Below are 26,485 nucleotides of genomic sequence, written 5' to 3'. Positions count from 1 at the left end.
ATTTCTCTTGAACTAGATTTTAGGGCCTGCAGTTTTCTACATGTAGCTAACAGCTCAGCTATTATACCAGTTAGCAGGTGACTGGGGTGTCCTGAAAGCTTGCAGTGCCGTGGTCAGCTGCATGTCTTTTGCCTCTCATGTCCCTTTGAGACCTGGCGTGTTTATACCAAGAAAATAATGACAATTATATCTACGTATTTTGTTATAATTTCCCCTCTCTGTGGAATTTGGTAATTTCATAGTAAAAATCCAGAACTTAACTAAGAAGTAATAAGTATAAAGAAAACTTAATAAATCTGTTAAATGATAACCAAAGACAAGAAGTTACTGAGGCAATATTGAAATCGGAAATGAGAGAATCACCAGTCATTCCGAATTTCCCAACTAGGAGTCCCCAGCTAAGGACAGTTCATAGTTTTAGTCTTTGGAATGTAGTTGCTGAGCCTGTCAAGCCAACTGTCATTATTCCTGTGTCATGAGTGAAGTTTCTTGAGTTGGTCAAAAGAAAAAAGGGTATAAATAGTTGGATCGGCAAAGAACCTTAAGAATAGGAGACAGGGATCGAAGTTTACTCGACAAAAAACACTTCGTTACTTTGTACTTTGCTAACGTGGCCCATCTGAACTGGATTATCATCAGTGCAGGAAAGCAATACATTGTTTTCAGATCTTCCTTGGGGATGCACACATACCTTTAAACATATTAGTGTGTCTGTCTTTGAAAGCCCAAAGTTTAAGGTGCTCAAGATGCGGGTTCTTGGCGAGTGAACCAGTTTTCACCACTCTGCTTATAAGGAAAGTTAGCATAATGCCACTACATTCCAGCAGAGAATCCAAAGTGGGAGAAGGAATGAATTGTCTTTTTTGACTTTTGAAAAAAGAGAGTATAAGCCATAAATATGTAAACAGTAGCAAAAGATTGAATATTTCAGACAACTCTGGAATATAAATGGAGTGAATAAATTCTTCAGGGATTCATACAAACTAAGTCCTTCGGGAGCTCCGGAAGTGCCAAACCAGCAACCCAAGATTTTCCTAATACCTCATACTGAAAAGACGAAAAAATGAGCAGAATGAAAAAGTTCAGTAGTAGGTCATGATATGTGAAAACTGCACTCACTATCAGCAGCTGTTGTCTGAGAAAGTGGCATGTCAGGAAAGCACAACTTGTGAAACAGAGTTAGATTCATAGCATCTAAAAATGTTTCAGCTATCTTGTTAACAGATGAAGGAATTGTTACTGAGTTGTAGTTGATAGGCTTCACCAGTTTCTTTCTTAGGTAAAACCTGAACCAGTGAATGTTTCTAAAAGAAATGATGGCTACTTGGAATGAAAATTCATCGAAGGAGATGAATAAACATTGAAAACAGTCCATTCACAAATTCCTTGCCGAGCAATTGTACTGATGACTTTTTGTGCATTAAGATGAAGGACCCTTAGCACCTAGTTAAGAAACGCTGGAATCACTTAGAGCAGAATCAGCTGAAAGTGGAAGTCAAGAATGTGACTTTTCAATATATTGTTTCAGCATTCCATAAGAAATGCATGTTCTGCTGTTTAACTGTACACTACTCGGTACACCCTTCAGTTGATGAAGATCATCTAAATGCCAATGGAAGTAAATTCATAAAGGCATGGTTAGTCCATTCCTAGACATTCAAAGCTTTTCCGAAAAATACAAGAAAATTTAAGAAAATTTCAATATAACTTACTTCATCAGTGAGATTATAATTTACGCAATGCGAAACGCCACTGAGTTTTTTCGAATAGCACATGCTCACTTCTTCCTGCTGGTCTGGACAAGTGAAGAAACAGTTCTGAAAAGTATTGAAAATGTATATTGCTATCCGGTTTAAGTTGGCTTAAAACTAAGTTATTGTCTCGAATATGCGACGGATGCATATGTTAACTGCTCAGATTTTTAAAGATCAAGAAGAACGACCAAAAGATGAAAAACACTAAAGGTGAAGCTTAAGCTTTGATACAGAAAAGGACAGTAATTCTACAAAAAAGGAAAAAAATAGGCGTCATTAGCCTATCAAAAATGAACTTGCTCAGAATTCTTCGTAAACTAACATCGTCTTCATTCATTTGGTAGAGACTTTAGAACTTACCTTCAGCTGAACAAGGCTGTTGGTGTTGTTTCTCACTTTATAACAACCGTCACATGATGCCCAAGTAAGACTGTGCCCATGGGAGCCACACTGTAAGCTCAAATTATTTTTGGGCACCGGAGGCACGTGAAGGAGAAGGGTATGGAACAATCCCGTCAAAATGATGTTGATGTTGAACATAAAACCATACCTTCCAAATTTGTCGGCCACAAGTCCTGTTGATTACCATAAAAGAATATTAATATGTGAATTTAGTCTCCAACTTACAATATGAAAACATCATTCATAATAAGCTTTCAGTAATTATGAAACAAAAGTATATTTTGCAATATCGTGCTGTGTAAGGTTTCGTTTTCTGTGATGGATCTTCAACCAAAGATTAAACTGGCCAGGTTTATTTCCCGGAGCCCTTTCGCGGAAAATCCAAACTCACGGAACCCTCAATAACTTTCTTGTTTGTAAAGATATTTTTAATATTAAGGCATCGTTATAAAGGTAAAGTTCTCAGCTTTAATGTGATGTATAATGTGATGTATCATTTGTTGGTTTTTGTATGTAAATGGAGTTTAAAGCCCTAATAATAGCGCATGTCCAGAAGCGCGTAAACTGCTATTTGAAGGAAACTCACAGGTTAAGTACTTTAGCAAGTACATAACCAACGACAGGATTGTTTGTTTAAGTTATTCTGGATATAAAATTTTGGACTTATTGAAGGAACCAGTTGTGTTTGGCGCTGTTCCATGGTTACCGATGAGTTTCTTGTTCTTTCTGTGTTGTCGATTCGTCTGTACAACGGCCGTTATTTATCTTGCCAGCTTTTTTTTTTTTTTTTAACACATCGTATTCGGCATAAGAAAAGTAGGACATTCCATAATAATTGTCGAAGCTTCCCATTTGCATCTGCAGAATATCGTTCTGTGCTGTTAGTAACTTGTTGGCCTAGGCATTAAGTTGCTCATCATGAACCCGTATGTGGTCCGTCATCTCGTGTCCAGTATTGATAGTGTTTTCCTTGTAATCGGGTTTTTGCTTGTATTTCCGTTAGTATTTATGTGTTTGGAAATATATATATACATATGTATATATATATATATATATATATATATATATATATATATATATATATAAAGACTATATTTAGAATTAATCAAGACTGGTTTTGAGTATAAATAATTACTTGTCCGAAACATGTACAATAGGGACAAAGGCAATGAAATCGGAATGTCTGTAATCCTTCAACATGCTGACCACTCTAGTAATTTTTTTAATAGGATTATGTCTCATATCTCTGTTTTATGTATGTGCTGATATTTACAAAAGAAACTATGACTGTCAACTGTTGTTGTTATCATCATGTGTAAAGAGCTTCCTTTTTATACTGCGTAATAAAGTGTGAAATTTTTATGACGCGCCATTAAAGGGACCTACCCGGCCAGTACTGTAACTACCTGTGTCGATTTTCGGTAGTTGTATTGACAGGACACGTCTGTCATCTAACATATTCCGTAACGATTACTGCAAAGGTGAGTTCGGGTTTTCTTCAAATGCCAGTTTACACGCTTCTAGACATGTTCTAATTATCTGGGGGCTTCAAACGCCATTTACAAATGAAAACCAACAAATGATCCATCAAACTAAAGCTGAAAACTTTACCTTTACAACGATTCCTCATATTAAAAAAAATATCTTTACAAATAAAGTTATTGAGGGTTCCGGGAGTTCCGGATTTTCCGCGATAGAGTTCCGGCAAATAAACCTGGCCATTAAATTTGTTAACGGTAACTTTAAAATACGGCCTTTTGTTTTCTACCGCAAGTGTGTATTAACTGTTTTGTGTTTATGAAAGCAGAAAAGCAATAGTTTTCAGATCATCTTTTTTATGATTAATAACTATCGCCTTGTGGATTTTATGTAAAGAGAGACCAAAGCCCAAATGGACAAATCACGTAGCTGAATATTACTCCTTCATGTTAAGATGCTTATGGAATTCATAAAAAAAATGAAAACTGCACTGTTTGGCATGCAAATTCTAAAACGGGATTTAATCTGATGCTATTATTTATACGTTTTCAGTAGATTAAATTGTTATTAAACAATGAGATATGAAACAATTTTGTTTACGGATAAATGAACTGAACCCAGTTCCGTTTAACCCAAGTCCTAGGTACCGTCGCAGTCCGCTTGGTTTTTAAAGCAAAACTGTATTTGGTAGAAGTTTTCCAGACGGGTTAACTGAAAGAGAGGTGGTTTGAAGAGTGTAAAATTATCCACATAAAGGAGCAGAACAAAAAAAAAAAGGGTTTGAAGAAGATCATAGCTCAAGAAAAGAAAGAGGCAAGAGATAGATAGGATTAAATCTACGAAGGACCCCTCGAAGATAATGAATGAGGAATGTGTAGCGTCGTTAATTACAGTAGAAAAAAACTCAACTTAGAGATATTGACAGAAGCCATAAACAGAAAATTTAACTAAAAGGAGCCAAAGTGCCACAGGCTTGGCTCTCTCAGAAGACTAGTAATGTATACTTCTATGGCTTTTCTAATTTAATGTCTAATCATTAGCAGTTTTTGGGATGGTTATACTTGTGAATATATACTATGCATGCATGTGTAATTGTTATGGTTCTTAGCCACGCAAAATAAGTCTAATCCTTCGGGCCAGCCCTAGGAGAGCTGATAATCAGTAGCTCAGTGGTCTGGTAAAACTAAGGTATACTTAATTTATAAGTACCCATACATTCGTTCATAGACATGAACTTTTATAAACATGCCTATAATTATCCATGCATAAAGGATGTTACAAAAATTTGCAATTTGATTTTTTAAAAGACTTACAACCCAGTTAATCAGTTCAGTGGTTTGGTAAAACTAAGGTATACTTAAGTCATAAAAAGATTCTTCGATAACTGGATATCTTGTTGTGTTTGCGTTTGTCCATTTGCTTAATTGTAAGTAAACTATTTGTCACTGCATATTAATTTCAGACTTATCTTACCAGTTATAGGAGGTCCAATGAGAGAAGCGAGTGGAAGAACAGCATACATGGTGGCGATTTCCTCCACTGTGATGCCCAGCTGCTGCATGTGGAGCACCAAGTATGGCAAAAAGGCCACCACGCCTGATGAGAGATGTCGGTAAGTTAATGTATTACAGGAACATTTTCTCACGTTGTATATATCAAACAGCACTGCACTGCTTGGAAATGAATTAGAACAGTTGCTCGTGAGCTTGTGTCAGGCTCGGTGACAATGCAGCGCCGGGTTTAAGATTAAGTTCTAACGTTTTCTGTGGAAATTCATAGAAACCAAATCCTACAGGGTATGTTTTAGGGACACGTGAAACACAAGATAATGGCCTCGATAAAGCTGTTAACTAGTTTGCTATATAGTATTCCCGGAAATATTTGGCAACATCTTCCTAAAAGAAGTGAAAGTCTCAGTTCAACATGAAGGCACCTAAATAATTACACAGTTAGCAAGAAGATTAAATTCAGCTGTATAACTTTCTTAAACTGTTTCAAGAAACTATCTTAAACTCAATTATAGTAGCCTGGATTTCAGTCCAGTCTTTTATTATAATTACATGGGCATGTACTATTTTATACATGCTTGAATATACATAGAGATGTTTGAACATACAAAATCTTTAGCTTAAAAGAGGAAAATACTTATGGGACCAATAATAGATTTTCCTGTCCAAAAATGCAAGTCAGAGCACCGTTAAGAAACCAACGGTTTTACCAGGTAACCACCGGTGGACTTGACTTGTGATGCCAGTAATTAATTGTACAGACATTATCACTATTATCGTTGCTGCTGTTGTCTTGTTAAACATCGTAACCTTTAAATGAAGACTAAAAGGATCTCTCACTCTCTCTCTCTCTCTCTCTCTCTCTCTCTCTCTCTCTCTCTCTCTCTCTCTCTCTCTCTCTCTATAAATGGTAATTTATACACAATGGAAACCAAGAAAGATCCTTTGAAATATATGATAAAAAAAGCAAGGCAGACTTACACCAAGATAGTTGTAGTAACAAATACAAAAACAAAAAGACAAAAGTACAATTTTGTACAAAGAGGAACCATCTAGACATCACATTCATTACTGATTCTCAAGGTAAAGCCCACCACTTTTTTTTTTTTTTTCTCAAACGAGGATTCAACCCATAGTTAAACCATACCTGGTTGATTCGTGATATTAATTTTACATTAGCTAGGGGTTAGACGTCGTGTCTTTAATTTTAGATGAACCACACGTCCAGTTCTTTTGTTTCCTTTTTTTTTATATCGTTCGTTGCGTAAATTCACACATCCTGCATGAAAAAAACTCTTATGATTCTTCTAGAGATGACTTGGACAAATGTACGTACACACTACGTTAGCTGCTTTTGTAGACATTGACTCCGCTTGGTTATATATGCAGACGCACACTTTCTGATGTTTGTGAACGTAGGCGCTGATAGACTTAGATAATTCCACACGTATAATGCGTCAACGATAACAAAAGCACAACGTGGAATACACTTTTCTTCACAGATGTCTCAATCTCTGTCTCATGAGATTGATACGGGTTTGGGAAAAATAACAGTGCTTTAGATGCAAGCACGTACTTTTTATTTTTTGTTAAGTGTCTGTGATTACACACACACACACATATATTATATTTAAATTATATATATATATATATATATATATATATATATATATGTGTGTGTGTGTGTGTGTGTGTGTGTACTGTATATATGTAAATATATATATATATATATATATATATATATATATATATATATATATATATATATATATATATATATATATAATAAAAGGAGCCCATAAAAACGCCAAAAGGTAGAAAATTAATGCTATATATTTCAGAGAACAACTGTCTCCCTTTACTGGCAGGTAATGAATGAAATAAATTACAGAAAAGCAGTATTTATACCAAGAGATCCAGAGGTCAATCGTTATGTCACTCCAATTGACAATTTCACCTTAATCTTCTTAATTGCTGGTTGGAGGAAGATTTTACCTATAATATCCGAGTCCCAAGCTCCTTTTGAGAGGTTCATTGTATTTTTTTGTTTAATCAATGCTGGTTCTACCATCTGGCTTTTGAACCAACAATTGCTGCTATAAATTGTGACAAATTCCAGTTTATTCTGTGATTATAGTTATTAACGTGATTAAAAATAGCTGAACTCTGTTGACCATACCTTACTAAACATTGATGTTGTATTAATCTCTGGGGAAGTGATTTACCTGTAAAACCAATGTAGGATCGGACGGATTGGCCACAGTCGAGGCAAGGGATTTCATATACTCCTGTGTCTTAATAATAGCGCTTAGAACAATCTTGAACAACAAGATAAAGTTTTAAATTTATCTAACATCCCCACCCCCTCACCGTAAACCAACAATTAGTCTTAAACGTTGGTTTATCCTTTGCCCTCATGCCAGACCAGAAAAATAATCTAGATTTTATAGATGCTTTTGACAAATTCATATCGGATAGAAATTACAGCTGGGAAGAGATATGTCTAAAAGGGATTTTACTAAATGCATTAACTGACCTTAACAAGAAGTACCCTGTCCCCCGTAGATTTATAAGAGCCATCTGCTCACTACAAAAATTAGATGTTGTAATAAGTAGATGCGACAAAGACGGTAAAATCGTGATCATGGACAGACTTTTACTCAAAATCAACCAACTCCTTTGTGACACAAACGCTTATGACAAATGAACGAAAAATCCCCTCCAAAACGTCCCCACAAATTTTTGAGATGAGTAAGATTAATTGGCAAAGACAAGAAGACCATTGAACTACCGAAAAATTTAAAGTCATTAACCCAAAACTACTTTACTTTTATGGCCTTCCCAAAACTCATAAAGATAAAATAATAAAGTTAGTTGAATTATGTGTATCAAATAACGTCTTTTCATTCGGGAAGTCATTCTATAAACAAAAATTCGGGTACGGCATGGGCAGCCCTTTAAGTCCTGTTTTAGCCAATCTATACATAGAATATTTTGAATCTATAATAATAAATGCAATAAAACGTAAAGACATGCTGTGGATGAGATATGAAGATGATATCCTAACATTTTGGGATAATAAGTGGTGCAGTTTCAACGAATTTCTTTCAAAATTAAATGCCTTAGTGCCCCGCATCAAATTTAAAGTTGAATAGGAAACAGGCAACAAAATTCCTTTTCTTGATGTTTTAATAATTAGAGACACGACAGAATACAAATTTGCCGTATATAGAAAACCAATATTTTCACTTTCATACATTCACGATTTTAGTTATCATGGCATTTCTATCAAGATTGGCGTAGCCAGCAATTTATTCTTAAGAGCCATATGGATTTGCTCCCCAGATTTCCTGGAAAAGGAAGTTAAACTTATCCATAAGCAGCTATCATCTTTAAAGTACCCTGAACATATAATCGAGAAGGCGATCCATAAAGCTAACATAATCGTCTACCGTCCCCCTCAAAACAAGACTAGAGAGACGCCCAACAATAAAATCAAAATCACACACCTAGACAGGATTAAGACGTTAACACAGACACATGGAAACCTAACCCTTCTGCTTTTACCTACCCAAATACCTTAGCCAAATCAGTGATTAACATCTAACAAAAGCCAGTCCCCAAAGACACAGGATTATACGAAATCCCTTGCCTCGACTGTGACCAGTCCGACCGATCCTACATCGGTTGTACAGGTAAATCACTCTCCTAGAGATTAATACAACATAAACTTCCAGTAAGGTATGGCCAACAGAACTCAGCTGTTTTTCAACCACATAAATAACCATAATTACAGAATAAACTGGAATTTGTCACATAATTTATTGCAGCAATTGTTGGTTCAAAAGTCAGGTGGTAAAATCAGCATTGCTTAAACAAAGAAATACGATGAACCTCTCAAAAGGAGCTTGGGACTCGGATATTATAGATAAAATCTTCCTCCAACCAGCGATTAAGAAGATTAAGGAGAAATTGTCAACTGGAGTGACGTAACAGCTGGCCTCTGGATCTCTTGGCATAAATACCGCTTCTGTAACTCATATTTCAATCATTACCTGCCTGTAGAGGGAGACAGTTGTTCTCCGAAATATATAGCATTAACTTTCTGCCTTTCGGAGTTTTTATGGGCTTCTTTTTTTAGATGGAATTCTGTTTTAACATAAAATATTTTTGTCTTGTATTTATAGATATACATTATATATATATATATATATATATATATATATATATATATATATATATATATATATATATATATATATATATGTGTGTGTGTGTGTGTGTGTGTGTGTGTGTGTGTGTGTGTGCACGCATGTGTGTGAAAAATAAAAAGTACTATGTCACACTTCTCAGAAATGCAATGTAAAATCTACAATGAAGTACATGGTATAAAACTTCTTATGTATTAAAAATAGATATTTAAAAAACTCTCGCCCAGCTGCTGTGGACTCGTTCACTAAGCGTATGGTGTAAAAGTACACAATAGTTAGCGGAAATTTTGTATATTTGTATATATATATATATATATATATATATATATATATATATATATATATATATATATATATATATATATATATATATATATATATATATATATTTCTATTACACAGGAAGTGTTATATCATGTATTTCAATGCGGATCTTACCTTGCATAGTATATATATAGTATATATGTTCGTGTAGGGTTAATTGAAGATTAATTCATCACTCACACTCCCCTCTTTCTCTCTCTCTCTCTCTCTCTCTCTCTCTCTTACGAGGTAAATCTCACTACAGTACCTAATCCTCATGAATACAATGACGAGGCGCTACACTGATTTATGTTGCAAAAGTTCATTTGATTTTCGTTTACAAATACTGCAGATGTTTATAATGATACTTGACTTATGTCATTACATAAGTCTCCTAATTCTAGTCCGCTCTAGTCGTCGATAAAGACATTTTTTTATCAATGATATATCAAAAACATGAAAAATCCACGTGCATCGTCATTACTTCAAGTAGCAAGATGCGTTTTTCTTGAAATTTCGATCAAAAGAGCCAATAAATACGTGAAAGAAGGGGAGCTGTTAAATAAGATAACCAGCAAATGCAAACAAAATCTGTTAATTTGTTTTGTGTTTGTAATTTAGACTATATAGTTCTGTGATTAAAAATTAAGATGTAGATGAACAGCACATTTACCAGTAATTATGAGCAACAGAAATAAAATGGCAACGTCACATCGAATACGGGGAGATCATAATTAGCAAATTTGCTGAACCCAAATTGGAAAGCCAGGTAAAGTGGATCAGGTGTGCGGTCTAGAATATTCTACGAATAATTTGTTGACAAGAACATTGTCTGTGGAAAGATCTCTGAGGAAAGAACTTGATGATTTAAATAGTGTTAAAGTAACTTTACATCAAGAACCTGTTTCAAGTCTCGTAATTTACTGAACGTGGATATTGCCCAACAGTTTCAGAATATCAACAATCAGAGAGATTTGCTACATAAATAGAAGTATTATTTGCATAAATACAAGGCTTGTGTTCCCAGCTAAAATCATGTAGTAGGGGGTACCAAAAAATAAAGTAAGTCAGGGGTCTAAAGCTCATCAATAAATAATATGCCCAAAGCATTAGTTCTTCATTGGAGGGGTGGGTTTAGCTCTCGGATAGCACCCTGTTGGCCCAGCGTTCGACTCTCCGACCGGCCAGTGAAGAATTAGAGGAATTTATTTCTGGTGATAGAAATTTATTTCTCGTCATAATATGGTTCGGATTCCACAATAAGCTGTAGGTCCCGTTGCTAGGTAACCAATGGGTTCTTAGCCACGTAAAATAAACCTAATCCTTCGGGCCAGCTCTAGGAGAGCTGTTAATCAGCTCAGTGGTCTGGTTAAACTAAGATATACTTAACTTTTCTTCCTGGGGAATAATTGCTCTAGTTTGAAAGCAGCCTTAGCCATGATGGGATGGAAAGGTATTAGTCGACCTTTCTCTCTCTCTCTTTTTAAAACCTTCAGACATATTGTCTTTGCTGTAAAACGGAATGATACACTTGCAGTAACAGGACGAAATATGCACGATAATCAAATCCCGACTATGCACTGCTTTGCACTGAACGGCAAAAAGTATCGTCGCAAGATCTTGGGCTTTCAAGAAAATGAAAACTGTAAAGCAGAATAAAAATAATCTCAAACATGAACTTCCATCAGCCAATGAACGTTGAAAAACAAAATATAAAACTCAATTCCCAGTAAGTGTGTAGCCAACAAATGGACTGACAAGACTAATACATGAACATAATACAGAGTACCAGTCCTAACAAAGTGACACTTCCTTCCCAGTGGGAGTCGGAAATATATATGATGTATATTTGGGCATTAGATATGTCATTCATGCATCTATAATCATCACGAAGTAGTTATAATGCAGGAAAAAATATACCCCATTCTCTTTATTGGGTTTTATTACACTTTTATTACCATACCGTTATAACGAATAAAGAGGGATGGAAGCGTAATAACTTACTGAGAGAATAACAAGAAATGCCTAGTTTTGTAACAAAGAAAAATCGACGAATTTCTAATAAGAGAAGAGAGATAGGCAATGGAAATACTCAAACTGTGTATGCGTAATAAAAATATAAACTTGGAAGGGTAAACGGGGACTGTGATTGCATAAGGCCCCATAAATCGCCTTGCATTTAAAAAAGGGAGAGACCTCAGAAATGGGGTTGGCGATGAAACAAAGAAGTTGCAGAAATATTCAGAGAAAGGTGTGTAAGAAATGACAAGAATTTAATCAGGGAGAGTTTCAGAATTTATCGTTTAGATGTTCGTTCCAAAGGATGCCATGCGACCTCACAACATGACGTAATCCGTATCGAGCCCGTGTCCGGGAAATCTGAACGAGGTCACGCTGACAACCTCGTGTCTGGTAAAAAGTGACCTGAACGAGATATATATACAGTGTATATATGTATATATATATATATATATATATATATATATATATATATATATATATATATATATATATATATATATATATATATATATATATATATATATATATATATATATATATATATATATATATATATATATATATATATTTATATATATATATATATATAAAAATTATATATATCAGCTTAAAAGCAATAAAAACATTTATCCACTTGGGGCTATACCAGCTGAAATAAATATATCTGAATTCAACAGGTATCTGTATGCTTGAGCAGCATCAGACTTTTTTCCTTCTTATGGTCAGGTCGATAACATGACCTCGTTCTGATGCTCCGGATGCGGGTTCGAGTTCTGCTACATACGTCAGAATTTCTTCTTATTCTCACATTTGAATCTAAGGCTTTGTAGTGACAAGTGTGTCCAACAAGTGTGAAGGCTTCGAGAAGTTATTACGATTGCTTACACACACACACACACCACAATCACATACACATATATATATATATGTATATATATATACATTTATGTATATATATAATGTACTGTATATATACATATGTGTACATGCATACATATAAATATATGTATACATATACATATATAATGTGTGTGTGTATGTATGTATGTATGTGTGTGTGTTTGTGTGTGTCAGAATGAGGTTAACGTTAACCACTTGACCCCGTAAAATGCTGTGTGAGTCTCAAATCTATTCCCGCTCACACATCTGTCGAATTCAGACATTTATTAGAGATGGAGTAGATCTGTCCTCCCCATAGTAGCATAGTGTTTAAGCGTTTATTGCTTTTCATGTTGAAACATTCGTATAGAATCTAATAGTTATTTTATAATAGGTATATAAGTATTTTTAACAGCCACAATAACCTTCTAACTTCTTGATTTCTTCACACTTTTTTTGGAGACGCGTGTCACCACAAAGCCTAAGAACTAAATGAAGAATCTCTGACGCCCCGTGGCAGGATTCAACCCCGCGCTTCCTATGTCAGAATGAGGTTAACATTAACAATCGGTCACAAAGTTTATTCATTTGGTTCTTCATTTGGACCTGAGAACGTTTCCAAAAAGTGTGAAGTCGAAAAATTAAGAGGTCACGTCATAGTGCCAATCTATATATATATATATATATATATATATATATATATATATATATATATATATATATATATATATATATATATATATATATATATATATATATATATATATATATATATGTATATATATATATATATATATAAAGTGTCTTTATGAGTGTTTGAGTATACGTATAGGAGCTCTTCAAACAGTTAGGTTAAAAACTACGACGCATTTAGAATGTACTTTTCAAATGAAAAGCTGCGATAAAAACAGAGAAAAATTTGGTATCAGTTGACTTATAGTAGTTGCATGACGTGTTAATTTCAGTAGGAATAAACTACATAAGGATCGATACTGGATACGGCCTAGTTGAACCTTTGCTTAGAGTATAAATGTGGTTTCAAAGAATTTACATGCGAAATAGGATATAGTGAGAAAATGAGTTTGTTAGAATATACATTAGTGCAATGTAGATCGAAGAGCAAATTGATAGATGAAAGTAGCGGGGGAGTGACTGAACGTATATCTGTTCATTATCTGGTTGAAGTGAAAATTAAAACTGCGTGAAGTTTTAATTGGAGAGGAAGGGCTGAAAATGTGACTAAATTTAGTTAAGTCAAGTGATTTACAGACGAAGGAATGAAGGGTGCTAAAATAATAGGAAACGTGTGTGAGAATAGATCAGTGCTTTAGACTCTAAAGTTTAAGGAGTATACAAGGGTAAGCAAAGGTCATGCGTGGGGGCATAGAGTCAGCAAGTTGCATTGGTAGTTACAGGAAAGTAGGAAGATGGCATGAAAGAGGTAAACATTGTATTGAAGAAATGATTTCTTTTGATACAACTGCTTGACAAACGAAAAGATCTTGTAAAGGTATTTAAGAGATAAGGGGGGCAAGAACAAAGTGACAGAGAAAAAGGGTGCGGGTGGAGGGGGGATTTAGAAGATTGGGATGTAAATCTGGATAATCACTTTAAAAGGGAAAAAAATTAGTGTGCATCTGGTTCTAAAAATAAAAGATGGAAATTTAATCATTAATTGACAGAGTCAGTACTTTGAAGATTCGTTGAATGTGGGGGATAGGAGAGTGCCAGAGATGAATGATGTAGGAGGTGAAAGGGTTAAAGTAAATTTGAGACTGCTTGCGGAAGTAACAGTTGAGGGTATAAGGAGGACAATTAAGAGGCTTCAGAATGGAAGGCACCTGGGGTTGAGATTACAAGCGAGATGCCCTGGCATGGTACTGAAAGTGAAGCTGAATGGTTGGTTGGCATTGGTGTGAGGTTTGTCTAGATGAGGGAAGTGTTCTAAAGGAATAAGGGAGAAGGTTAATAGTTCTTGTGTATAATGTGAAGGGTGACAGATAAGACTGGAATACAGAGGCATAACATTTTTTTAGTATAACTGGGTGCTGAGGATGAGACTGTAATTTGTTGAGAGCATTTAAAATTTTTATGATGAATGTGGAGCATGAGTTAGAATATGGAAATATGCAGAAATGTGAGTGACTAATTAAGTGTGAAAATGAGTTTGAGAAAAGGTTATAGTGTGTCTCTTTGGTGATTTATTTTCTTTATGGATGGAGCAACGTGAAAAGTTTGCAAAAGGACGTTAGGTAGAAGTGAAGAATTGTAGAATATGAAAATAAGTCAAGAATGAAGTTTGGAAGGGCTAGTGCTTCCAGTATTAACTGGGAATAGTAGGGAGAAGCTGCAGGAACTTATGAGAGAGTTAGTTGGGAAGTGTTTGTAAGATGAGAGTGTTAAAAGTAAATATGAACAAGAGTAAGGTTATGAGGGTGAATGGACACAAGGAAAATGGAGCAATGAATGTTGATATGGATGGTGAAAGAATGGAGGTAGGTGACTTATCTAATTATTTAGGATTAAAAATAATGGTGAGGGATTTCAGAAGAGGTGAGTCACACATCTAATGAAACAATAAAGGAAGCAAGGTGTGTGTGGAAGATTCGGAAGAGAGTTGGCAATACACAGAAGTATTAAAAAGTTTAGCATAGGTGAAACGATGGAACAGGTTGTTTGGAGTTAGGAGGGAGGGGGGGAAAAGACAATCCAAGAAAATGTTTCAAAGGACATATGGGGTGAAAGAGGTACCGGAATGGATGAACCTTACTATCCAGTAAGCAGGAAAGTGCTTGCAAGTTATAAGCTTATGAGACTGTGCTGATGTATCTTTAGCGTATGAAGTGGCTAATGTTGTGGAAACTCTCTGCCAAAGGGGTTCATTCATGATCCAGCAGTAAAAGCTTGAGTTATTCAGTAACTGATGTTTTGTTCTGTTACCCTGGGGGAACCGTTGTTAGGGGAAATGTCTTCACACACTCACACACACATAAACACACACATCTGTGTTGGACCAGATTGGCATCATCTGTCTTTGGGCAGGCTCATCTTCCATTCCACCACTACTAACTGATGATGGTAGGTTGGTTGCTGGCCCTAAGGAAAAGGCTGTGCTGCTTCATCAAGCTTTTGAAGCTAAGTAATCAGCTGAGGATGTCCATCTCCCTGGTACTTGTCAACTTGGTAGCTGGGGTGGAGAAGATCCTGATGGTTTCTTCCCTTTGTTTTTCAAAGAAAAGTTTCTAGCGTGTCGTCCCCAAGATTAGTAAATTCTTTAGAATTTTATGCCGACATAGTATCTTTGCTGATGAGCGCAAGCTTAGTTATACAATTCCTGTTCCTTGAAGTGGCATATACCTGTGCTCTCCAAGAAAAGCTTATTTTTATGCCATTATAAAAGTGTATAGAATCCAAAGAATTGTTAGCTGATAGTTAGTATGCATATAGGAAACAGTTAGGTACCTCCAATGCTCTTTTAGATTTGATATGCCATCTGCAAGAGAACCTTGATAAGGGTTTCGAGTGTAGAGTAATTCAGATTGATTTCAGTACTGCTCTCGATTTAGTAAATGACAAGGCACTTATTTATAAACTTCAGAATCCTGGAGTGGTGGATATGTTTTGGGATTACTTCAAGATTTCCTTACAGGTAGGAAGCAGCAAGTTGCTGTTAATGAGATCTTTAGTGAACCAATACCTATTGTGTCTGGAGTTCCACAGGGTGGTGTTCTTGGTCCACTGTTATTTCTAGTGTATACAATTTTGTTGGCCTGGAAAACAAAATTGTTCCGTATGCCGATGATATAACACTTTTGGCAATAGTAAAGTCTCCACTTATGAGAAATGAACCTGCCCTTGGTCTCAGTCATGAAACAGATTAGTGAATGGTGTAGTTAGTCAGTTATGAGGTTGAACTCTAGTAAAACAAAAACACTATTGATTAGTAGATCTTGTACAAATTTTCCACCGCATCCTCCCTTTCAACCAGATGGGGGACTCTGCTGAATGAGTCTGAAGCTTTAACTATACTTGGTGTAACTTTTGACTCACACCTTACTTTTGAGAAACATCTAATGAAAGTTTCAACACAAGCCGCACGGAAGTTAGGTATATTACATAAGGTAGGTGACTTAACCAATTATATGGGATTACAAATAATGGCGAGGGATTACAGAACAGGTGATAAAATCAGTGCAACCTGTTTTAAGTAATTTGTCCTTCCTTTACTAATATGCTGTTCTCCAGTGTGGATGTCTGCTTCTACCAGAGATTTCTCTCTTTTAGTAGAGTTGTTCCGGATGGTCTCTTGTGTGTCAATTTTTCACAATTTTTATTTCAACTGAGATCTTTCACATTCTCAGTTGATTCCTGATCCTCTTTTATAGCACAGTATTTTGGCCGAAGGCCAAACACTGGGACCTATGAGGTCATTCAGCGCTGAAAGGAAAATTGAGAGTAGAAAGGTTTGAAAGGTGTCACATGAGGAAAACCTCGCAGTTGCACTATGAAACAATTGTTAGGAGAAGGTGGAAAGTAAGACGGAAGAAAGCGAATATGAATGGGGGTACAGTAAAAGGAATGAAAGGGGTTGCAGCTAAGGGCTGAAGAGATGCTGCAAAGAACCTTAAGTAATGCCACCGCTTGAGGTGCACTGGCAACACAAACCCCACCCCCCCCCACCTTGGGGTGATCCTCTTTTCTTGCGGAGAGCAACCAGGTTTTCTGAACAGCAGCACCAACATGCAGTAAATGTGCAGTGCTGTCGAACTTCTCAGTTCCAGAGGTCCTTTATTCCTCACACCGTTGGACTATGGAACATTCTCCCTGAGGATGTTGTGCAACTGGAACCTCAAAAGTTCAAGCAAAGATGTAATGCATTACTGCCCTAAAACAATTCTCCCTGTATTTTGATAATTTCCTTACATTTTTATCTATTTATTTATTAATTAATTTATTTATTTTTTCTAATAACTGATCACTTCTTTCTGTATTTCCTATTACCTTCTGTTACTTCTTTCAAATGAACACCATATTCATTGGAAGCTTGAATTTCAAGTCAGTGGTCCCTGTGGGATTGTTCCATATACAGTAAATAGGGTTCATCCTCTTCAATATTATATATATATATATATATATATATATATATATATATATATATATATATATATATATATATATATATATATATATATATATGTATATGCTCACAACACCAACAAGCAGAGCCAGGTTCGGTTCTCGCCTAAGTAGAATGAATCAGCCTAAATTTGTTGTAAAGCATTATGCCTCTGTTGACCCAGGTAATAATCATCTACTTGGTAGGTAGACGATTGCGGTATATCGTAACCAGGGTGAAAAGAATGAGGCAAGTAACTCTATCCAGAAAGACTTGCTGAAAACCAGAATTCTAACAATTTTGGAGCCAGAGTTGCTTAAGGCTGAAAAAACGTATGGCGAAAAGATGTAAAAATAATTACTGAGATGCACAAATGGGAAGATATAGTATACGCTTGCAGGTATGAATATATAAAAGTAGTGTGACATGAGCAGATTTTGTTTGGGGTTCAGACCATCTTGTTCTAATTATGCCTTCTCAGGCGCGCTTGTTTTCACCTGAAGTAGAGAAAGAGACAGCACTTGGCGTTTTGTTCTGTCTCAGCCTCTTACTTGACATATTGGTTGTCACGCCTCTTCATTTGAAGGTTTGTGAGTGGTCACACTACTGGTAGGTATTACAGAGACAAGTTTATTGCTTACTTTGGGTTTAAACCAATTAATTTTTTTGTCTTTCCCAGGTTACTGGGTTGTCTCTAAGAATGGCCACAGCGCGCAGCGCTACGAAATGTGTATGCTTAAGCAAACGGTATACCCCATTTATATCTAAATACAAATATTTTTTTATTTACCTATATGTTGATACAAATCTGTTTTCATAAAATGAAACCTTTATACTGACTTGTCAGTTTTTGTGTTTTGAAATTAAATAAGAATGTTTCAGATAGGCATTCATTTTATGGGCTCTTGCAGTATTTATGATTTTCTGCAGACACAGAAATGTTAACTCAAGACTGTACTTCAAATACAGTAGTCAGATATTTTTCGTAATTCACTGCAATGAAGTACCTGCAATGAAGTACCTTACACAAGCCAGCTGAAGAAAGGGCGGAAAGCGGAGTTATTAAGTGGCTAAAAATAAGGCCTGAGGTCATCATAAAAATAAAGGTACTACGTGACCAGGAAAAAAAAAACAGGCCTTAGCTCGCCATGAAAACAAAGGTCCCAGGTAGCCAAAGAAGCAAAGGCCTGAAGTAGAGAAAAAAAAAAGACTTGGATGACTGTGTTCTGTATCCTATTAGAAAGGCAACTGGCTCCCTTTTATTCCGTTAAAAAACTGTAGGCATAATAAGTCAATGAGGGTAAGAAAACAATATCTTTAATGGATCAGGAATTAGGAAATGTATCTACCTGTTTAGTTCTTTGACCTCCTGTTATAATTCACCTCATGAGTTTTCTGTCCCTTTACAAGTATCCCGCTCCACCTCAACTGTGAAAACACGCTTTAATCAACCTATCCCACTTAGCAATAAGAGGAAAGTTTCATTTTTCAAGCATAATCGGAAGGAGTAAATCAAGAGCAGTGGGCTGAGATTAAGCACTTTTTACGTCATATCTGCTATTAGAATATATTTAGTATTATGGCTCATGTTGGCTTAATTTTCAGATATTCAGCGTTTCCTTATCCCGTACTTTACTTTAAAATACCTTTTTTGATTACTCCTCTTTCTCCTTTATCCTTGTCCACGGAATCCTTCCAAAGAATTCCTCTCAAGGAGACCTATGAAAGGCCCCATGAAGTTGACTGAGAAACATACTCGAGTACAAGTCCACGACATTTTCAGAAAAAAAAATGTGCAAGTATTTGTTCTCTTTCTGTTTGTTAGGCTTTGACCCTGAGCTCAGTTCAAACCGCGGCCGGATTGTTACCCGAGAAGAGTGAAAGGTCACACTTTGCAGCAGAGAAACAAAATCTAGTAAAGAGGAAGACGGAACCAATACGAATTCTACTAGACTTATTAAGAATATAAACCATATTCCCAATGGAAGTGAAGAAAATTAACATAGTTTTCGTTACTGAGGCGAAGAAAAGCAACTTATAACTTTTTGACAAAAAAACTTGATTTTAGGAAGTAACCTGAACACCCAGAATACTGATGCAAATGAATAGTTGAATTACATTTCCATCAAAATTAATAAAAGATTTGGGGAGGACTCAACACAAGCAGTTAGGATTTTCTGTAAGTTACGGAATCGACACTAAGCAATATTAGAGTTAGTAGAAAAGAGTAAGCAACTCTAGACTGCATTATTTTTTTTAATAAAGTCTCTCTCTCTCTCTCTCTCTCTCTCTCTCTCTCTCTCTCTCTCTCGAGTTCCTCATTGGACGCGTTGGTATCGTTCTCGGCTAGCACTCTGCTGGGCCCGCGTTCGATTCTCCGACCGGCCAATGAAGAATTAGAGGACTTTATTTCTGGTGATAGAAATTCATTTCTCGTTATAATGTGGTTCAGATTCCACAATAAGCTGTAGGTTCCGTTGCTCAGTGGTCTGGTTAAACTAAGATATACTTATCCTCTCTCTCTCTCTCTCTCTCTCTCTCTCTCTCTCTCTCTCTCTCTCTCTCTCTCTCTCTCTCTCTGCCATTCTAAATCTCTTACCTCCATTGAAGAAAAAGGTGACAGCTTTGATAGGGATTAATTTCTTGTCTATCCGAAATTCCCGTTTCAGCCAAGACCACCATCCTGTCGGCTGGCCATCGGGGGCAGTAACTTGATGTTCTGGCTTTTCTCCTGTAATTAGGAAAAAACTCCATCATTAATAACTGCTTCAGTTATGGTGATTTACTCTAGCTGTCATTCAAAATTCCAATTTCTGATTCGTAACAATCTGGCATTCCATTTATAAATTTGAAAAGCAATAAGTTGTGATATATGAACACGTGTATATATATATATATAATATATATATATATATATATATATATATATATATATATATACACCTCTCTCTCTCTCTCTCTCTCTCTCTCTCTCTCTCTCTCTCTCTCTCTCTCTCTCTCTCTCTCTATATATATATATATATATATATATATATATATATATATATATATATATATAAATTGTGCGTGTGTGAATGACGGCTTCAGTGCTGATTACACAAAAACAAATAGATAAATGAATAAAAAATTTAATTATGGATAGAGAATAAACTTTAGAGAGGATAGAGGGTGATAATGAATTTTGAATTTTAAAAGCTCAACAGTGAGTTACAACTTTTCAGCAAATATTACATTAATGAAGACAGAATTATATCGCGAAAGGCAAGGGGCATATTCTATTTTCAAAATAATCAGTGACTGATGGTAACAGACATAGGAATTTGTGAATAAATTAGTGAAGACAATAGTAAAACACTGATTATATAGAATATATATATATATATTTTCATAATATATATATATATATATATATACATATAATACACTGTAAAAATTATATATACAATATATAAAACATGATTATATATATATATATATATATATATATATATATATATATATATATATATATATATATATATATATATATACTGTACATACCCATGTTTATGAAATGTATTAGTGAACTTACCCATGGTTCTTGGAGTTGAAGTGGTTCTTCTCGCTTTTTTATTTTTTTTCTATCTCGGTCTCAGTGCTCGATTACAGTTCTGGGGAAAAATTAAGATATTTTTCAGTTTCCAGGGTTTTTCTGTTCGACTGTCTTTTCATTTTTAAGCTTTATCCCAAAAATAAACTTTCTGTTGGACGACATTTAACCTGGTCCTACCATCCCTGGAACTCGTGAACAGTTCTTAGAATACATTTTTGGTCGCCCGTGTCGCCGTCAAATTTCCGTGGTAAACACGGCTGTACTGATTTTTATAGACGTACTATGAAAGTCTCATATTTTATTACAGGCGTAACTAGCAAGTAATGGTTAGTGAAATGTGGAAACGAAACTTGTTGGTGAGTCAGGAAGCGTTAGCAATCTCGTCGGCCTGTTCAAATAATTTGGTTTTCTGTTTGACATTTATGAATTCGATAATTTCTCTCACGAATGGTTTAGTAAATCACATATTAAGAACAAATTCTTTATAGAACAGGCCAAAGGTATTCAATAATTACAGAAATTTACTCATAAACTTGATCTTGAAGCCCTTGATACTCGGATTCGGTCTTTGGCAGCCATTCTACGTAGTGAAAACTTCTAGATCTGTCGACACCTTCAAAAGTTAAGTATATCTTAGTTTAACCTGACCACTGAGCTGATTAACAGCTCTCCTAGGGCTGGCCCGAAGGATTAGATTTATTTTACGTGGCTAAGAACCAATAGGTTACCTAGCAACGGGACCTACAGCTTACTGTGGAATCCGAACCACATAATAACGAGAAATGAATTTCTGTCACCAGAAATAAATTTTTCTAATTCTTCATTGGCCGGGCGGAGAATCGAACTCGAGCCCAGCAGAGTGCTAGCCGAGAACGATACCAACCCGTCCAATGAGGAACTTTGTCGACACCTTGGGATCTCATTAGTTACACGTAAGGCAATAGTGCTACACCCCGTAAGGGGCTAGCGCCGTCTGTGCATCTACCATGGTGCACTGTAGGCATTACTAAGGGGTATTTGCAGCGTCCCTTATGCCCTAGCTGTCCCCACTTTTTAAGCTTCCTTCTTCAGTTTTGCTGTCCAGCCTCTCAAACTATTACCCCCGTAGGGGAAGTAGTGCCGTCAGTGCACCTCATGCGGTGCATTACTCAAGGTTCTTTGTATCGTCCCTTGGGCTCCTAGCTGCAACCCCTTTCCTTCCTTTTACTGTACCTCCATTCATATTTTCTTTCTTCCATCTCACTTCCCCCCCCTCTCCTAACAATTGTTTTATAGTGCAACTGCAAGGTTTTTCTCCTGTTACACCTTTCAAACCTTTCTACTCTCAATTTTCCTTTCAGCACTGAATGACCTTAGGTCCTAGCGCTATACGTCTTTGGCCTAAATCCTATGTTCCCTCCTTCCTTAAACTATTACCTTTCAGGGCTACTGTGGAGTTTTCTCCCAGTTCTACCCTGGGAGCCTTGTACTTCATCTCCTTTGCTTTCTGGATCTCTATCTTCCTGTCCAACCACTCCAATTCCCTCTTTTCACTGTCTTAAGCTCCGAATGGCCGGAAGAGCCCCAGTGTTTGCCTTGTTGGCCTAAATTTCATTAAATTAGATCAGATCATTTATAGTGCTATACTTGATTCTGTCAACCATAAGGTTAACAGAGTTAATATATAAACCCATTATGTATTTTGAGGTCATGCAGCTGACCACCTTAGTTTGACGGGGTAACGTTCCGGGGGTGTTTGCGGCTTTTAGCCTTGACTAGTGATGTGATTTTTAGTCGTGGGCAGACAATAGTATAGCAAGCAGGAGATACAACTCTCTGCATAAATCTGGAGTAGATCAGTGAGCGGTGAAGCCATTGGCCTGTGAGGTTGATCTCGAGTAAAAACAAAATCCGATCAGGCACCGTTGTCCCACTCCATGATTCACAGTACATTGATAACACAGTAGTTACTGTTTTTCATTACTGAAGCACTTAAACCATATCTACAGCTGGCAGAAAACTAGATGTTGTTCATAAGGATCCTTTTACCCACAAATACGAAATGATTTTGCCACACGCTTAGAATCTTTTGTTATATTATTCCTGGAATATTGTTTTTCCTACCCCAGCGTCTGTGTGGGTGTGTTTTAGGTCTAGTGCACGATCTAACAATGTAATGCGATATCTGCACTCGATATTAATCACTACTCAAGTCTTATTTTTTCCAGTCTTGGTGAATATGAGCCTAAGCATGACGAGAGAATGTCATTTTAATTTGTTCAGACTTGGTGAATATGAGCCTAAGCATGACAAGGGAATGTCGTTTTAATTTTAAAGTCTTGGTGAATATGAGCCTAAGCATGACGAGAGAATGTCGTTTTAATTTTTTCAGTCTTGATGAATATGAGCCTAAGCATGACAAGAGAATGTTTTAATTTGTTCAGACTTGGTGAATATGAGCCTAAGCATGCCAAGAGAATGTCGTTTTAATTTTTCAGTCTTGGTGAATATGAGCCTAGGTGAATATGAGCCTAAGCATGACGAGAGAATGTCGTTTTAATGGAACTAGAAACAATTCAACAGCTTCTCTTTTGTCCAATTCAGAGTCTTAATTTGAAACCTGTAAATCCCCTATATTATTTTCATCATCATTATCCATTTCGTAAAGCTCCGTCACAACAGCAATGCCTTAAGTAATAATAGTAATAATAGCATCACCAAAAGTAATTGTGTTGTAATCTCTGATAATAATAGCATCACCAATACTAGTTGCATTGTAATCTCTGTCATAAACTGCTGATTATTAGCCTCAATTGCCTAAATTTTCGCTTATGCTGGTCGAGGGAATAAGAAGGTAGTAACAGTGGTAGTAGCAGCAGTAGTTTTAGTGGTGACGACTGTGGCGGTGGTTGTGGGGTGGTCATTGGATCGGTGTGCACCCTTCTAACAAATACAGCATTGCAAAATTTTGTGTATTTTTTCAATCTTATCTTTATTGTTTCTTTTCTAGTTTTGAGGCGGAGGAGCCAGGAGGATTCCGGTCTGCCACTTTCTCTTAGGCGATAGTTATTCTCATTTGATAATGAATTAGAGATCAGACTTATGATGAATTTCTTCTTCGACAACGGATGAATCTTAAGCAACTTCGGCTGAAAGTTTAAAAAATAAATGCTGGATCATAAATGCCTATGTGGTATTCAGGGAAAATTGATAGGCAAACTACTCTGTGGGTTTCAATAAAGGGATAGGAAATTAAAATCAAATAGTGCTGATTATGAAGAAAAATCAACTCTCCCTCACACAAACTTCTACTCTTTGATGTTCATTTATGTACATCGAAAATGGGAATGATTTTGTACAAAAATTATTATGAGTAATCCTAACACTTACATACGTTATTACAAATGCTTTCGCTTCTTTAAACTAGGCTTAGTGATAGTTTTTGTTTTTGTTGATGAATTTCGGATCTCTTGGAATTTCAAATAGGCTCTTAACTGGCTTCAGGTCGCCATAGTTCAACGACGTATTGAGATTTTGGCTGACGACCCTTGAACAAAAAGGAATATTCATTTAATACTTAGGTTAGAAATTATTACCATGTCTCTCTCAACACGTGTGAAGAAACACGAATTAGTCAGACAGATTTAATTATGGAGTCTCTTCACTTATTTTGCTTTTCAAATGATTAGAAGCTATTAGAGAGAAATCTAAATTGTTGCCTCAAAGAAGGTCGAAACACAATAATGATTTCATAGACACCTAGCATGTAAAGATTAATGCACATGAACAAAAAAACAAAAAACACGAAAATAACTCCAACAGAATGGAGCTCACAAAGTCTCACCAATAACCCCATATATTACGCATAAGCACAAATAAACAGTCATGAACACTAAACTAAGGGGAAGAAATTGATTAACTCACTTCAAGATGGTTTCGAAGGGTCCGCCAGAAGGCAAGTGAAACCCTCCCCTTGACATCCAACTGAGCAAATGAGGCGATTCCCAGAAGGCAGCCGAAGGCACGCCAGGACGTCAGCAGCTCTCCAAATGACCAGCTTCGGGGGACTGACTCCACGTGATATGGGAAGTGGTAGTACCTTCCCTTGTGTAGATTAGTCCATTTGGAGCAATAATGGTGGTGGTGGTAGATGTAGTGTTGGTAGTGGGCACACACACACACGGTGAGGGTCGTGCCTCGCCTAAATATCACACTTGATGGGTTGGACCAAATGACGATCCTTTAATGAAGGAAGGTAGTTTGGACTTCGTGCCGCGGTATGACTTTATTCGTTATTGTCATTATAATGCCGATCATTTCCTTTTATTTCATCGTTATACATGAAGACGATATACATAGTTGCACATACTTTTGTATACACCCGCACATGCGTGCAATCTCAAACGCAGCCCCGGAACGTCTGTGGGGTGCTGCTGAAATCCAAAAGGGTAGCACCTTTTAAATCCAGACCATATACAGGTATATATATATATATATATATATATATATATATATATATATATATATATATATATATATATATATTAGTACAGGAGACCAGTGAGATGTCTTATGTCTTCTTGTACTGAATACATCGCCCATGGCTGTGCTTTTCTCTGATATATAATATATTCATATATATACAGTATATATATATATATATATATATATATATATATATATATATGTGTGTGTGTGTGTGTGTGTGTGTGTGTGTGTGTGTGTATGCAGTATTCATTGGTTGTGACACTTGCTTCATCAAGTGGCATGGGCAAGTTGGATTATAAACACGTCCTTTAAGACCTTTTGCGCCTCTGGGAATGTTTTACAGTGATGTGGTCGTCAGATAACTACAGTGGTCATGGTCATACACACACACACACACACATATATATATATATATATATGTGTGTGTACGTATGTATGTATAACAGATTCACGAAGATATGGAATGTGATGAACGTATAGATAAAGGCAAATGCGGAGTGGCATTTGCCACATGTGTATCCAATAACCACAAGTTCCTTTAAACGAATACCTGTGCCCGGCCTATCTTAACCACAGGAGGGGATTGTATGTCATAGCCCGTTATAATTTCATGAGGTAACAGAACTGAAGAGATAGGTATTTCCGATTGTTTTCTCTGGATTTGTATCTTCATTTTACTGCATTTTCTTTACTATGGTATAAACCCCTCCCCTTTTTTCTCTCTCTCTCCTCTGGTATATCTATTCCAGGCA

General features: G+C 36.1%; 1 protein-coding gene and 1 long non-coding RNA gene across 3 annotated transcripts in view; one reads left to right on the top strand and one right to left on the bottom strand.

Annotated features, from left to right (window-relative positions):
- LOC136852553 (major facilitator superfamily domain-containing protein 6-like) overlaps positions 1 to 25,380 on the bottom strand; it is a 36,980-nt gene extending 11,600 nt beyond the window's left edge. Inside the window, 6 exon segments of the mRNA XM_067127319.1 lie at positions 1,713 to 1,817; positions 2,115 to 2,329; positions 5,109 to 5,231; positions 20,274 to 20,405; positions 21,246 to 21,324; positions 25,170 to 25,380. Of these exon segments, the coding sequence (XP_066983420.1) occupies positions 1,713 to 1,817; positions 2,115 to 2,329; positions 5,109 to 5,231; positions 20,274 to 20,405; positions 21,246 to 21,249 (579 nt within the window). The 5' untranslated portion in view covers positions 21,250 to 21,324; positions 25,170 to 25,380.
- The window catches only part of LOC136852565 (uncharacterized), a 145,616-nt gene that overhangs the window by 34,221 nt on the left and 84,910 nt on the right, over positions 1 to 26,485 (top strand). For both annotated transcript variants that reach the window (XR_010857183.1, XR_010857184.1), the window contains exon 2: positions 5,112 to 5,247. This is a non-coding gene — a long non-coding RNA (uncharacterized lncRNA). The remainder of the gene's footprint in view (positions 1 to 5,111; positions 5,248 to 26,485) is intronic.

The sequence above is a fragment of the Macrobrachium rosenbergii genome, chromosome 3 (genome assembly GCF_040412425.1).
Source record: "Macrobrachium rosenbergii isolate ZJJX-2024 chromosome 3, ASM4041242v1, whole genome shotgun sequence".
Lineage (NCBI taxonomy): Eukaryota > Metazoa > Arthropoda > Malacostraca > Decapoda > Palaemonidae > Macrobrachium > Macrobrachium rosenbergii.
Note: the sequence above shows the minus strand (reverse complement) of the source record. Positions and strands in the feature narration are given on the sequence as shown.